This window comes from Narcine bancroftii, chromosome 3 (genome assembly GCF_036971445.1).
Source record: "Narcine bancroftii isolate sNarBan1 chromosome 3, sNarBan1.hap1, whole genome shotgun sequence".
Classification (NCBI taxonomy): domain Eukaryota; kingdom Metazoa; phylum Chordata; class Chondrichthyes; order Torpediniformes; family Narcinidae; genus Narcine; species Narcine bancroftii.
In genome coordinates, this window is record NC_091471.1 from 50,081,072 (window position 1) to 50,096,024 (window position 14,953).

The 14,953-nt window shown below is 41.1% G+C and overlaps 1 protein-coding gene across 2 annotated transcripts in view; it reads right to left on the minus strand.

Annotated features, from left to right (window-relative positions):
* Nucleotides 1-14,953, minus strand: part of adamts12 (ADAM metallopeptidase with thrombospondin type 1 motif, 12) — a 727,938-nt gene that overhangs the window by 89,728 nt on the left and 623,257 nt on the right. For both annotated transcript variants that reach the window (XM_069924031.1, XM_069924030.1), the window contains exons 21-23: nucleotides 12,494-12,667; nucleotides 12,260-12,406; nucleotides 9,807-9,963 (exon numbers count right to left, since the gene is read on the minus strand). In XM_069924031.1, the coding sequence (XP_069780132.1) occupies nucleotides 9,807-9,963; nucleotides 12,260-12,406; nucleotides 12,494-12,667 (478 nt within the window). The remainder of the gene's footprint in view (nucleotides 1-9,806; nucleotides 9,964-12,259; nucleotides 12,407-12,493; nucleotides 12,668-14,953) is intronic.

A 14,953-nucleotide genomic window follows, 5' to 3' on the forward strand; every position in this document is an offset into this window, starting at 1 on the left:
ATCACTGAACAGTGAGCAATAGCAACTTTTCTGTGCTATAATTCTATGACTTCATTTTTTTTCAGAAATTAAATATTGTGCAGCTCAGTCTACAAATTTGCTGAAAATACCATGCTAGAAAGTGGATGAGTCAGCACACAGGATGGTGCACCAACAACAACCTTGCATTCAATGTCACCAAATCTAAGGAGCTGATTGTTGAATTCAGGAAGGGAAAGCCAGAGGTGTACAATCCAGTGATCATTGGGGGATCAGAGGAGGAGACGGTGAGCACATTTAAGTTCTTAGGAGTCACTATCTCTGAGGATCTTTCCTGGACCCTCACACTAATGGCACTGTGAAGAAAGCACGTCAGTAACTCTACTTCCTCAGGAGTTTATGGAGGTTTGGTATGACACCAGACATCCTGGAAAATTTCTACAGATGTCTGGTGAAAAGTGGACTGATTAGCTGCATTGCAGCCTGGTTTGGTGACACCAATACTCTTGGGTGTAAAGCCCTCCAAAAGGTAGTGGACATAGCCCAGGACACAGGCAAAGCCCTCTCCACTATTGAGAACATCTACAGGGAACACTACTGTCGGAGAGTAGCAGCAATCATCAAGGAACCACACCTGCCATCACATGCTCTATTCTCGCTGTTGCCTTGAGAAAAGAGGTATAGGTGCCACAAGACTCACACTCCAGGTGCAGGATCAGCTGCTACCCCTCCACCATTAGACTCCTCAACAACAAACTCAAACAGGGACTCATTTAAAGACTCTTACTTGTGCACTTTATTGATTTTTTTAACCTCTCTGTGTTGCACAGTCAGTTTGCTTACATGTTAACTATTTACATTTCTTTATTTGTTATCCTGTATACATTGTATACAGTTTTTTAAAATTGCACTACCAATAAATGGTAAGTCTCCCTCAACTACAGAATAAAGAATCTCAGGGTTGTATGTGATGTCATGTAAGTACATTGACAAATAAATCTGAAATCTGAAATAATTACACACTGAAAAGTTAACTTTAATTTCCAGGCAGTTTTGCTTTCTCCCCATGATCCAGTTACAAACTATCTGCCTAAGCTAACCAGGGAGATCATGATTCTGACTCTCACTGCACTTAAGGTAGCCATATGGGATGAGAGGAAACTCCAGTGGAGAGTGGAGCACGAGGCTCAGGTTGCTTCGAGACCAGACTTGAAATGCCCCCATTCCCCCCCCCCCCCCACCCAGCTGAAGCTAGTGAGAATAATGTCAACACCCTTGAAAGAAGGTAGGAATGACGATAAAGGCACATGTCACTCTGGTCCAAAGACAATTTCTGGCTTGAGGTTTGGTCTGGGAGCTGAAAGTAGAGAAAGGGGAGCAGTGGTGGGAAGAAAATGATGGAAGATGGAATAGATAAAAGCTGCACTAATGCAGTAACTATCCATGTACTCATTGAATACAGTTACAGAATATGTTAACTTCTCTCCATCAACAATAACACCTCAAAGAAATATTATGAATATCACAGCTTTCTCTGGCAATTCTTTTATGTCTCACCAAACTTTTTTTTAGACATACTGCATGGTTACAGGCCATTTCGGCCCATGAGTCCGTGCTGCCCAATTTTATCCCCAATTAACATGCACCCTGGTACGTTTTTGAACAGTGGGAGGAAACTGGAGCCCCTGGAGAAACCCAAACAGACATGGGGAGAATGGACAAACATCTTCCAGACAGCATGGGATTCAAACCCTGGCCTGGATCCAATTGCTGGTGCTGTAAAGGCGTTGCGCTAACCGCTACACCAACTGTGTCACCTTTTTCTGACAGAGTCACTGGGAAGTGGAGGGAGTGGGACTTAGGCTGTGAAACTCACATTGAGCCTTTGATAACAGCATTGTCAGATCATGACTAGCACACTACACCCTCACATCCTGGTGTTGGGAACCTAACCCCATGCCTGATTTGATGAAATGTAGGAAGGACAAAACTGGATCATGATTGTGCGACCAGTACCCACTCCATCTAATGCATGAGAGACTCAAAGGGTGCAATACTTAAATGTGCTGGGGAAACCTAGGTCATACAGCATCTGTAGGTAGAGGGCACAGAGGGTGTCAGATGTTAATCATTAATAGTGGCTTTTGGATGCAACCAGACTAGCAATGTTTCCAGCATTTTCAGTTTTCACCTCATAAAAGTTCCATCAGTGGAGTAACCTGCAATAAAAATCAAGGACTCTGGAAACACTTAATCTTCATGCAGAAGTTTGGAAAGAGAAATGTTTCAAATCATTGATTTTTCTTTTCAAGTATAAATTAAAATGAGAACAAAAAACTGCAGACACAGAAAATCTGAAATTTATGAAGGCAAAAAATGCCAAATGCCCAAGAGCAAATATGGAAAAGGACTGGACTATTTAATCTTTTAGAACTTTTATAAGTCTGAAATGTGGCAGAACACCTCTGTTCTGTCCACAGAGTGGACCATTGCCAGCCACCTTAATTCTCTTTCCCACTCCCACTCTGAATTGCACCTCTAATACTGTTCCAACGAAACTCACTGTGATTTGCTGAACTTACCTGGCATATTTCAGCCCTCTTTCTCAACATTGAAGGTAACGGTGTCGATGTAATGGGGGGGGGGGGGGGGGGTAGTATATTGACTGCTTCTCATGTATGGAGTTGTTGTTGCCTATGGCTGTAGAGATGCTCCACATTACTGGTATAACAGATGGAGTTCCTTTCCCACCGGCCAGTATAGTGGTGGCTGAGTGTCTGTTAATAAAAGCCCTGCATTAGTATAACACATGTCTGGACCACGTCTATGGCATATCAGTTTTATTAACACTCTCAATCATGGATATTTCCCTCAATTCTGGAAGACTCGAGAGAGATCAAGGTGCCACTCGAGCTGGAGAAATTATTCACCACTGGCTCCAGTGTTTTGAAGCCTACATGAGAGTGAACAACGTTGTGCAAGACACTGTGAAGATGGACCATCTTGTGGCTCTTCTTGGACAAGTACTTTACTCCGTGGTTAGGGAGACAGTCGTGTACCAGAATGCACTGAACCTCCTCAGAACCTATTATGATATGCCACAAAATATTTTGTTTGCAAGACATTAACTTCACACTCGAAGACAATAAGCCAGAGAGAGCGAAGATGCTTTCATGCTCGCACTAAAAGCCTGTTTTTGCACTGCTGTCATGGCCAAAGCCCACCAAGAATCCTTAGTGTTGGACGCGTTCATGAGCTGATTGGAGTCAGAGTACATCAGACAACGCTCATTGGAGACACCGGGCCCAACCATTAATGCCGCTCTACAACAATCGAAGACTCTTAGGGCTGTGCTACAAAGCACTAAAAGCCCTTGAGAAGGAAAGAGGTGCTGAAGCGGCACCCCCAAAGCCTGCCCGGAGTGATGATCCACTGCTGAGCGCCACTAAACCACAGTGTAGAGACTGCTATAGAAGTTGCTACTTCTGCAGATTGGCGCTGCATATATGCTCACATTGCCCCACGCGACGAGCCAATTGTGGAAAACGAGGCCACTGGGTCAGAGCCTAACAGGCACGTGAGTCCACATTTAGCTCACGCTGTGAGTTGAAGAGAAGGAAGAAGAAGCGCACAAGGGGTGTTAATAAGCAGGGGCGTCAGACTGCCGAGAAACTGCTGTGTTGACTTGGAGAGCCCAATGATTCATCTAACACATCTTCTTCCGAAATCGTGAGTGGAACTGCCAGTGACAAGGTGAGCTCTGACAGATTGCCGCCGCAGGGAGACCCTGTTCTGGCATCAATAACGATAAACCAAGATGAACCCCACAGGCTGAAGCATTCCACGATGAAGGTGAAGGTAAATGGGGAGCCCGTTGACTGTTTGATTGTACCGACAGCCATATCCACCCTTCGACCGCAAGCTCCCTGAATCTTAACCTGTATCCATCCAAGCGCAAAATTTCAATGGCTTGTTCTGGACTAAAACGAGACATTACAAATTGCTGCAGAATAATCCAGAAAGTGCAGGGAAACCAATACAAAGATTTCAAATTACTCCTGCTACCCGGTCTCTGCGCTCCAATGATATTAGGGCGAGATTTCCAGTGCCAAATGAAAAGTATTGTACTGGCATTTAACGGCCCACTACCATCAATCATGGTACCCCAAGCGGCTGCTGGTGGGTTGTCAACCATCAAGATTAAACCTCCAAGCCTTTTTACCAATCTAATCCCGGATTGTAAGCCGATAGCTACAAAGAGTAGGCACTATAGCAAAGAGGACAAACTCTGTATTAAGAACAAGGTTAGTTGCTTATTGAGAGTACAAGTCATAGGAACATAGAAAGTAGGAACAGGAGTAGGCCAAAAATGGCCCATCGAGCCTGCTCCGCCATTCAATACGATCATGGCTGATCTAATTTATGACCTAATTCTACCTACCTGCCTTCTCCCCATATCCCCTAATTCCTCTATCATGTAAAAATTTATCTAACGAATTTTAAATATGTTTAATGAGGCAGCCTCAACTACTTCCCTGGTTAGAGAATTCCAAACATTCACTACTCTCTAGGAAAAACTATTTTTTCCTCATCTCTGTCCTAAATCTACTCCCCCGAATCTTGAGACTGTGTCCTCTCATTTTAGTTTCCCTGGCCAGCTCAAAAATCCTTCCTACATCTATCCTATCCATACCCTTCATAATCCTATATGTTTCTATAAGATCTCCTCTCATTCTTCTGAACTTGAGCGAAACAATCCTAGACGATTTAATCTTTCATCATAAGTCAACCCCTTCATCCCAGGGATCAACCTAGTAAACCTCCTCTGGACCGTCTCCAAAGCCAGTATATCCTTCCTCAAATATGGAGACCAGAACTGGACACAGTACTCCAGGTGCGGTCTCACCAGTACCTTATACAGTTGCAACATTACCTCCCTACTCCTGAATTCAATTCCTCTAGCGATGAAGGACAACATTCCATTTGCCTTCTTAATAACCTGCTGCACCTGCAACCTAACTTTTTGCGATTCATGCACAAGCACTCCCAAGTCCCTCTGCACAACAGCAAGCTGTAGTTTTTCATCCTTTAAATAATATTCAGCTCTTATTTTTCTTGCCAAAGTGGATAACCTCACACTTACTAACATTGTACTCCATCTGCCAGACCTTTGCCCACTCATCCAGCTTAACTATATCCCTCTGCAGACTCTCCACATCCTCATTACAATTTGCTCTTCCACTCAATTTGCTGTCATCCGCAAACTTGGCTACACATTTTGTCCCCTCCTCCAAGTCATCAATGTAAATGATGAAGAGTTGTGGGCCTAACACTGACCCCTACCGACCTGAAAAATCCCATTTATCCCGACTCTCTGCCTCCTGTCAGACAACCAATTTTCAATCCAGGCCAATATACTTCCCCGGACTCCACTTTCCTGTAACTTACTGATAAGTCTCTTGTGTGGCATCTTATCAAATGCTTTCTGGAAATCCAAATATACAACATCAACCTGTTTCCTTCTATCCACCGCACCCATTATATCCTCAAAGAATCCTAACAAGTTTGTCAAACAAGATCTTCCCTTTCTAAAACCATGCTGCATCTGCCTGATTGAACCCTTACGTTCCAAAAGTTTCATTATTTCATCTTTAATGACGGCTTCAAGCATTTTTCAAACTATAGATGTCAAGCTAATTGGCCGATAATTTCCAGTCTTCTGCCTACATCCCTTCTTAAAAAGTGGCGTGACATTTGCTGTCTTCCAGTCTGCCGGGACCTGCCCAGAATCCAAGGAATTTTGGTATATGACCACCAATGCATCAACTATAACTTCTGCCATTTCCTTCAGAACCCTTGGATGCATATCATCAGGATCAAGTGATTTGTCTGGCTTTAGTCCCATTAGTTTCTCCATCACTACTTCCTTTGTAACAACTATTTTATCAAGGCCCTCCCCAACATTCGCATCCTTAACTCCGCACTTGGGCATTCTGGACGTGTCTTCCACCGTGAAGACTGACATAAAATATTTGTTTAATGCCTCGACCATTTCCTCACTTTTTGCTACCAGTTTTCCTTTCTCATCCTCCAAGGGTCCTATGTTAACTCTGGCCACCCTCTTCCGTTTTATATATTTATAAAATTTTTTACTTTCTGTTTTTATATTTTGTGCCAATTTACTTTCATAATCCTTTTTCCAATTTCTTATTACCCGCTTTGTAAACCCTTGTTGTCTCTTAAAGTTTTCCCAATCTTCCAGTTTCCCACTGCTCTTTGCAGCTTTGTACACCTGCGCCTTCAATTTTATACTCTCCTTCATTTCCTTTGCTAACCACGGTTGATTTTTCCCTCCCTTGCTGCCCTTTTTCCTGACCGGAATATATTTTTGTTGAGCATTACAAAATATTTCTTTGGAAACCTTCCACTGTTTCTCAACTGTTTCATCAATTAGCCTGTGCTCCCAGTCCACTCTGCCCAATTCCTCCCTCATCCTATGGAAGTCACCCCTGTTTAAGCATAATATATTAGTTTTAGATCTAACTATTTCCCCTTCCATCTGAATGAGAAATTCAATCATACTATGATCACTATTTCCCAGATGGTCTCTGACTATTAATCATTTACTCTACCTATCTCATTGCACAACATTAGATGCAGGAGAGCATTTTCTCTTGTGGGTTCCTTAACATGCTGCTCAAGAAAGCTATCGCAGATGCATTCTATGAAGTCCTCTTCTAGACTCCCACGACCAACTTGATTTTCCCAATCTATGTGGAAGTTAAAGTCCCCCATGACTATTGCCGTATCATTATTACATGCCTCACTTATCTCTCTATTTATTTCCTGTGCCACTAAACTATTGTTATTTGGTGGGCGATAGATAGCACCCACCAATAATTTTTTTCCCTTTGTTATTCTTTATCTCTACCCAAATGGACTCTTTAGATCTTATATCATCCCTCACTACTGCCTGGAGCTCATCTTTGATTAAGAGTGCAACTCCACCTTCCTTACCATCCTCTCTATCTCTTTGCACCACCTGATACCCTTGAAAGTTTAATTCCCATTTAATGTCACCTTGTAGCCATGCTTCCGTGATGGCTACCAAATAGGCATGGGTACCGATTTGCGCCTCAAGTTCACTAACTTTATTTCTAATACTGCGGGCATTCAGATAAAGTGCCATTATGCTCTTTGTCCTTTTAATATCTAGTGACTTCGGTAACCTTTTCTTTTGATTTTTCTGCCCACTATTTTTCTTTGTAATTTTCTTAACATTATCATTGACCTGAAAACTCACTGCACCATCTGATTTTTTACTTTCTCCTTGTGATAGTACAGACCTATCACGAATGTATATAGTTACAGTATCGAGAGTGTAATGACAGTGCTTACAGCGATTGGCTGAGAGCTAAGCCACGCCTACTGTCTGGGCCTTAAAGGGTTGCGTCCCTAGCCAGGTCGGATCATTCCGGACTGGTCGGTCACCTGTAAAGAGCTCCTGTCTTGCTAATAAAAGCCTTGGTTTGGATCAACAACTCTTTGGTTCTTTCAACGAGCTCTACAATCCTCCCAACATTACTTTTCCTATTTTACTTTTCCTGGCCATTACTTTATCTTCCCTACCCTTTTTCCTATCAGTCTGGTTCCCATACCCCTGCCAAATTAGTTTAAACCTTGCCCCACTGCTGTACCAAACATACTTGCCAAAATGTTGACACCTTTTGGATTTGCAACCCGCCCCTCTTGTAAAGATCATGCCTTCCCCAAAAGAATGATCCAAAAAGCCAAATCCTTGCCTTGTACACCAGCACCTCAGCCACACGTTCATTTTCCTTATTCTTACATTCTTTTCATCAATTGCATTTGGAACAGGTAGTAATCCCGAGATCACCACCCTAGCGTTCCTGTCTTTCAGCTTTTGTCCCAGCTCACTGTAATCCCTTTTCATTACCTCCTCCCTTTTCTTGTAAATGTCATTTGTACCCACATGTACCAAGACATCAGACTGCTCTCCCTCTCAGAATATTTTGGACCCGATTTGTGATATCTCGTACCCTTGCACCAGGGAGGCAGCACACCATGCGGGTATACTTATGTGGCTCACAGAACCTCCTGTCTGTACCCTTGACAATGGAGTCTCCAATAACTACTGCATTTCTCCTTTTCCTTTTCTTTTGCACCACTCTGCCAGGCTCATTGCCATTGACCTGGTGGCCATGGCCATCTTCTGTCTGGTCATCTCCCTCAACAGAATCCAACACAACATAACTGTTGCTGAGTGGGATAGTCACTGGTGTGCTCTCCATTTTTCTCACTTTTTTCTTTCCCCCCCTGACGGTTTCCCACTGACCTGACACGGGTTCTGGAGTATTTATCGGCCTGAAAGTTGAGTCGATTAACTCCTCACTCTCCCTTACAAGCCGCAGGTCATCAATCTGCAACTCCATATCCCTAATTCGCTCCCTTAGTAACTGCATCTCGGTACACCTGGTGCAGATGTGGCCATTTGGGAGGGTGGAGGTCACCCATTGTTCCCACATCTGACACCCAGTACAGAGCACTAACCCTATTGGCATGACTCTGAATACAAAGGCAAATAACTCAGCTTACCTTTTCTCCTTGCCTGTTTTCGCCGAAACTCACTTACTGAGCCGCTCCTCGCTGGCCGCTCCCTCCCCTTTCACTCCTTTTATTGGCCCCTTGACCAATTAACCCTGTCACTTTCAGCAAGCTCCTCCATTTCTGATTCACAGCCCGACTCTCTCCAAGCTCCTCCTCCGACTCCCAGCCAAACCAAGTAGGCCCAAGCCCCAGTAAGCCCCCGACTTTAATAGCTTACCTTCTCCTCACTTTCAGCAAGCTCCTCCTCCTCTGACTCACTTTCAGCAAGCTCCTCCTTGCCTGACTCACTTTCACTTGGCGTGCACAAGTATTTGGCGCAAAAAGTAGAATGGTCGTGGACTAATTATAAACAGGTTTACGCAACTTGATGCTTATCCCCTGCCACGTATCTCAGACATGGTAAACCAGATTGCACAATACAAAATATACTCCACAATTTATTTTAAATCAGCCTACTATCAGGTGCCCATTCACAAGCATGAAAGGCAGCATACTGCTTTTGAGGCAAACTATTTCAATTTGGAGTTACCAACAGTGTTTTGGTTTTCCAGTGAGAAATGTTGATGTTCACAACTTGCAAGCCACCTACCCTTATCTGGACAATGTCATTATATGTGACAAGGACTTCAATGATCATGATCGTAACTCAGAGAAGTTCCTCCAGGTGGCCAATAATCTGAACTTGACCCTTAACCCATCAAAGGATGGAGCTTCATACGTTCCTTCACCATATCTTGTACTCTGTCTGTAGCTTCCCATAATGAACAAGTCCAGAGTTAATTCAAATGTCAAACTACAATTTTAATAATACAGTGCCCTCCAACCATTTGATTTTGCCCAGTATGGGCTTTCTGTTATTTTGTGCAGGAGAGCTGACAGGTTTTCTTCTTGTTTTGGATGTTGGACAGTGTGATTGTACAGATCTATAGTGTATATAGTTAAAGTATCTAGACTGTGCTTACAGCGATTGGCTGAGAGCTTAGCCACGCCTACTGTCTGGGCCTTAAAGGGCTGTGTCCCTAGCCAGGTCAGATCATTCCGGACTGGTCGGCCACCTGTGAAGAGCTCCTGTCTTTTGCTAATAAAAGCCTTGGTTTGGATCAACGAGTCTTTGGTTCTTTCGACGAGCTCTACAGACAGCTACTGTGCAAAGCATTCACCAGAAAATATTTTTTTCACTGATTAAAACATTTCTTTACCTTTGTTATTGCTGCACTTCTGGAGATTGCACACCTGTACTACAGTGTGGGCCGGCTGAGTCGCACAATTGCTGCTGTCTTTCTCCGTCTTATTAGTTTCTATGTTGATACATTTCACCGTACGATGCTGTAAGCCTTCTCCACAGGATGCAGAACACTACATTATTAAAACAACTCTCAATTAATATCAATAATAAGTACAAAATAACCTTCTCCCATTACCAGCAAAAATGAAATATATCACTTCCCTCACTGTGAGAAGTACATTCATAACAAGTAATTAAAATAGAACAAAAAGCCATTTGGTGAAGCAGCTCAGCAGATTGACCAGTATCAGTGGGAGGAGGAGCAATGTTGATGTTTCGGGGCAGAAATGTTCACCGAGACATGATGAGTGGTTCTGACTTGAAATGTCGACAATTCCTTTTCTCTCAAACATGGTGCTCGACCCGCTGATTTCCTCGAGGGAGCCCCAGATTTCAGCCTCGTGTTGTAAATAAAAAAAATTGAAACTGGAAATACAAGAGACTACATATGCTGGAATCTAAAGCGAAAAGCAAAGTAATGAAGAAGTCATCAGGTCAAGCAGATTTTTTGAAGATAGAAAAGCAAGTTGGTGTTTCACCTCAATGTCCTCTAAACAGAGTTGGGAAAGGTTAAATGGATCGAGTAAATGCAAGCAGGATTTATCCACTGAGGTTTGGAGAGAGTAAAACTAGAGGACATAGGTTATATGTAAAAGGGGAAAAGTTCAAAAGAAAATGAGGGGGTACTTCTTCACATACAGAGTGTGGAATGAGCTGCCCATCTGAACTGGTAAATTCAGGCTCAATTTTGACATTTATGAAAAATTTGGATGCGTAGATAGACAGGAGGGGTATGGAAGGATATGGTCCAGTGAGATTGGGCAGAATAATAGTTCAGCACAGACTAGAAGGGCCAAAGGTTCTGTGCTGTAGTATTCTATGGTTCTATGAATCAGTCTTAAATAAAGAGAAATTATAATGGAGAAGAAAAAGAAAATAAATTTTAAAATAATTGATTTGCAGTAGATTCCAATCAATTACAATGAGAAATTTCCAGTATTGCCAAATATAAGATATGGATGATAGTGAAAATAATTATTGAATATGATCCTCAACTGAAATAATGAGCTTGCTTCTCTCTCCATGTATATCTGACCTGTTCATACATTCCATTATTTTCCACTTCATACCTAAATTCTTGAAGTTAAACTTGACAACAGCTGTTTTTCCAACAAATTTTAAAATCAAAACTTGCAATGCTTATGAATTTTACCCTTCCGCATGTTGTCTGTATCTAGAATTCAGGACTGAACATGTGTCCATGACCTGCTCAGTTTCTTCAGCACTTTTGTTTATTGCTAGATAATGTGTGACTTTCAAGTAACTTATTAAATTATGCATTCATTCAAGATAGTAGCTGTCTTATAATAAAGCTTAGTCTATGAAAATAATTAACTAATTGGATTGGATGGACTGATGAATTTGATTTGATTGAATTGTGTTATTTTGACATTGCAGTGGACTGGTGGGTTTGATTTGATTTGTATGTTAACATAACCTTTTCCTGTTTAAAATACTTTAATTTAATTGTTTCTGGTGAATTAAACATGTCAGGTGATGAAGTTCAAATAATATGCACATTTAAATGAACATGATGGCAGAGATCTCTAATTAAATAAATTTATTTTGATTAACATTACCCATTCATATGCAAGAATAAAGGGAGGTGGTGGTGGCTCAGAGGTGGAACAAAGAAAATTGTCCATTGTGATGTCTGCAGCCATAAGATGCACCTAACCTCAAGATGTATCTTAAATATTGATAATCTTAAACTTTTATCATTTTCCCGCTGCTTGCAATTTAATTATGTACTTTTAAAGCTTCATTTAATATTTTTAATTAATGGCGATTCAAATAAATTTTCACCCAAGCTAGTCATTTAAATCATATTCCCTCCTGTGTTCTCATCTTTAAAAACCCTTTTTTCACATGTTGAAAATTCTCTGGAATGTGCTAATTAACTCCAATTCCAATAACCAAGTTTGGGGTAAAAGAATTGCCATAATATGTTCCCAATTGAATTGTAGCCAATGTGAAATGAATATTATCTGTTAATACCTCAGCAGGGCTTTCTGAACCTGATTTCAACACCCATTCTGAATTTGTCCTCCATTGAATCAAAAGAGGGTCATCATTTGTCCTTCAAGAAAGTATCACACCCAATCACTCTACTTTTAATCTAACTTTACCCTGCTCGGCAATGCCCCTCAGTATTCATCTGATAATATCTTTAAAATACCAAACAAAAGGTGGAAAAATTTGTGCAAGGTGTAAACGTTATTCTCTACTTAATTTAATTCTAATGTGCAATTAATTTTTTTGTCCTATTGTTGCAACAGAAATTCAAGTTGCCAAAGTTCCACCCACCTCGCTCCAGGGTCCAGACACCCATTCAGTGCATGGCTGAATATTGCAGGATCTGGTGGCTTGAGGCTGTGCCCTAGGATTGCATTGCTTGTGTTCCATACAGTAGACTGACCGTTCTTGGATTCCAGTGCCACATGACTTTGAGCACTAGAGGCAAACAAACATCAATTTATTTCACCAAGTCAGAACTCCTATTCCATAACTTGATCTGAAATGAACAACTGATTCATTCACCTTACTCCAAGCAGAAAGGTTCCATTTATTACAGGCCTTCAGGTTACAGTGAAGACTGGAGATTGGTTTGGCTCCTAGCAATTGGCAGTGGTAAGGTCTCAGTGGTCTTTTATCTCGAGTGTCCATACACTGTATATCACGGATTTTAAAACCTCGTCCACAGTTTTCTGAACACTACAAGGTACCAAGCAAAGAATGATAAGAATGATAACACATATAAATATATGTTAATTGCTTTAGTAGTCTCAAGGAAATGTATCGCATTATCAAGGAAGTCAGAAATAGATTTGAGTATGTAAAGATGGAATGCAGAACTTCAAAGTTGTATACCATTAGAGAAGATTACTTATAATCTGCAAAATAAATGTCATGTTTTCTGGAAAATATGCTGTCCAAATTTACAAAATTTGGGTTTGCATATTTAATAGGCTCTCAGAAAACCTCACTTCTTGGTAACCTCCAATAGATTTTATTGTATATATGTTTTATTTTCTTGGCATTATCCTGTTTTTCTTTCTCTTCTTTTTTTCATTTTTCTTTTTTTGGGGGTGGGGGATGGGTGGGAGGGTGGGTGGGATGTTATGTGCCAAATGTATAATTGTTTTGAAATAATGTCTGGAATTGAATATAATGTAACCATTTTTGAGGTTTAAAATTTATAAATAAAATATATATATTTTTTAAAGTGCATGATTTTTCAACATTGCCACTTCTCTGCCCATTCCCCTAATCTATTCAAGTCTCTCTGCAGTGTCTCCGTTTCCTCCACACTACCTTCCCCTCCACCTATCTTTGTATCATCTGCAAACTTAGCCACAAAGCCATTCATTCTACGATCCAAATCATTTACAATGTGAAAAGAAGTGGCCCCAATTTGGCTCCTGCAGTACACCAGTGGTAACCAGTAGCCAGTATCTTTTGTGGTCATTTGGTAGTGTGATGTTGAGGGTAGTACAGGGAGGTTCAAAGACCTGATAGCTGTTGGGAAAAAGAAAATTGCTCTTGAACCAAAAAGTGCCAGATTCCAGGCTTCTGTAGGACATAGCTAGGATTGGGCAAGGAAATGGCAGATGGAGTACAGTGTAGAGGAGTGTATGATCATGCCCTTCAATGGAAGGAATAAAGGCATAGACATAATTTTTTTTAATGGGCAATGAATTCAGAAATCAGAGGTGCAGAAGAGTTGGGGAGCCTTTTTGCAGACTCCCTGAAGATCAACTTGCATGTAGTCAGTGGAATGGATGGCAAATGGAATGCTGCCATTCATTTCAAGAGGGATAGAATATAAAAGCAAAGATGTGATGTAAAGGCTTTTTAAAGCATTAGTCAGACAGCACTTGGAATATTGTGAGTAGTTTTGGGCTCCATAGTTAAGGAAAAATGTACTGATATTGGAGAGGATCCAGAGGAGGTTTACAAGGATGATCCCTGGAGTCCTTTCAGGTGCAACAGCATGAAGAATAGGGGCTGTAAAATACACCTGTCAACCTAATGATGAAGACCCATAGAGGGCCAAAAACTGAAAATCTTACAAAGAACTTCAATTGCTACAAACCCACAACACCAGTGACATCCATTCACACTTACAAAGGTGTAACAGTCATTTACTTATTATTTCCAAATTAATATACAATAATAAATGCTCATGAGGTGGTTTTTGCATTATGGAAACCAAACTCATCTTCTTCAGTAGTTTCTTGAGATCAAGGATGGCTTGCTTCCATTCTGTTTTATGGGCTTCAGGGTGATTGATGAGACTCATGGGGAACTATAGATCTTTCTTAGATGAGGCAGGAGATATCTGATGGGGCAGGTAGATAAGTAATGCTTCTTTCACACAGCTTCTATGCTGGCGATACATAATTGCGATGTTCTTATCAAAAAAATAGTTCTCCATTGAATGGTCATGGGCTAGAAGTTCCCAATTGTCAGTGAGAAGTTGCATCTCTTCCAGGAAGCTTTGAGTACATTCTTGACCTTTTGCCTTTGTCCATCTAGAGCTTAAATTAGTTTGTTTTGGGCATTTGGTGTCATGTGTGCAAATGACATTGATTGCCAAACACAGATTAGATTATTGCTTTACAGAATACATCTTTCAATCTGCAAGTATGACCCCTGACCTTCCAGTCACCTGACACTTCCATGCTTCATCCTGCAGCACAACATTGGTTCAACACTCTGATAGTCATCAGTTTGGCTCTTGCATTTCATATTTCCAATATTCATGGTTTATTTTCTCATGGTAAGTTCAGTTCATTATTCAGTGTCACCTTTTCTGCAGTTCTACAGCTCTCTGCATATTATGTGTTTCATGGAGACTTCCATCAAGCCCCTGACAGTCTTCATTGCCTCTTATATGTCTTGCAGAACAAATATTAGATTAATGGTATGAATCTAAGCAATTTATGCTTATGTTAGCATAGAAATAAACATAACTTAATTTCCAGAGAAATTAGAATA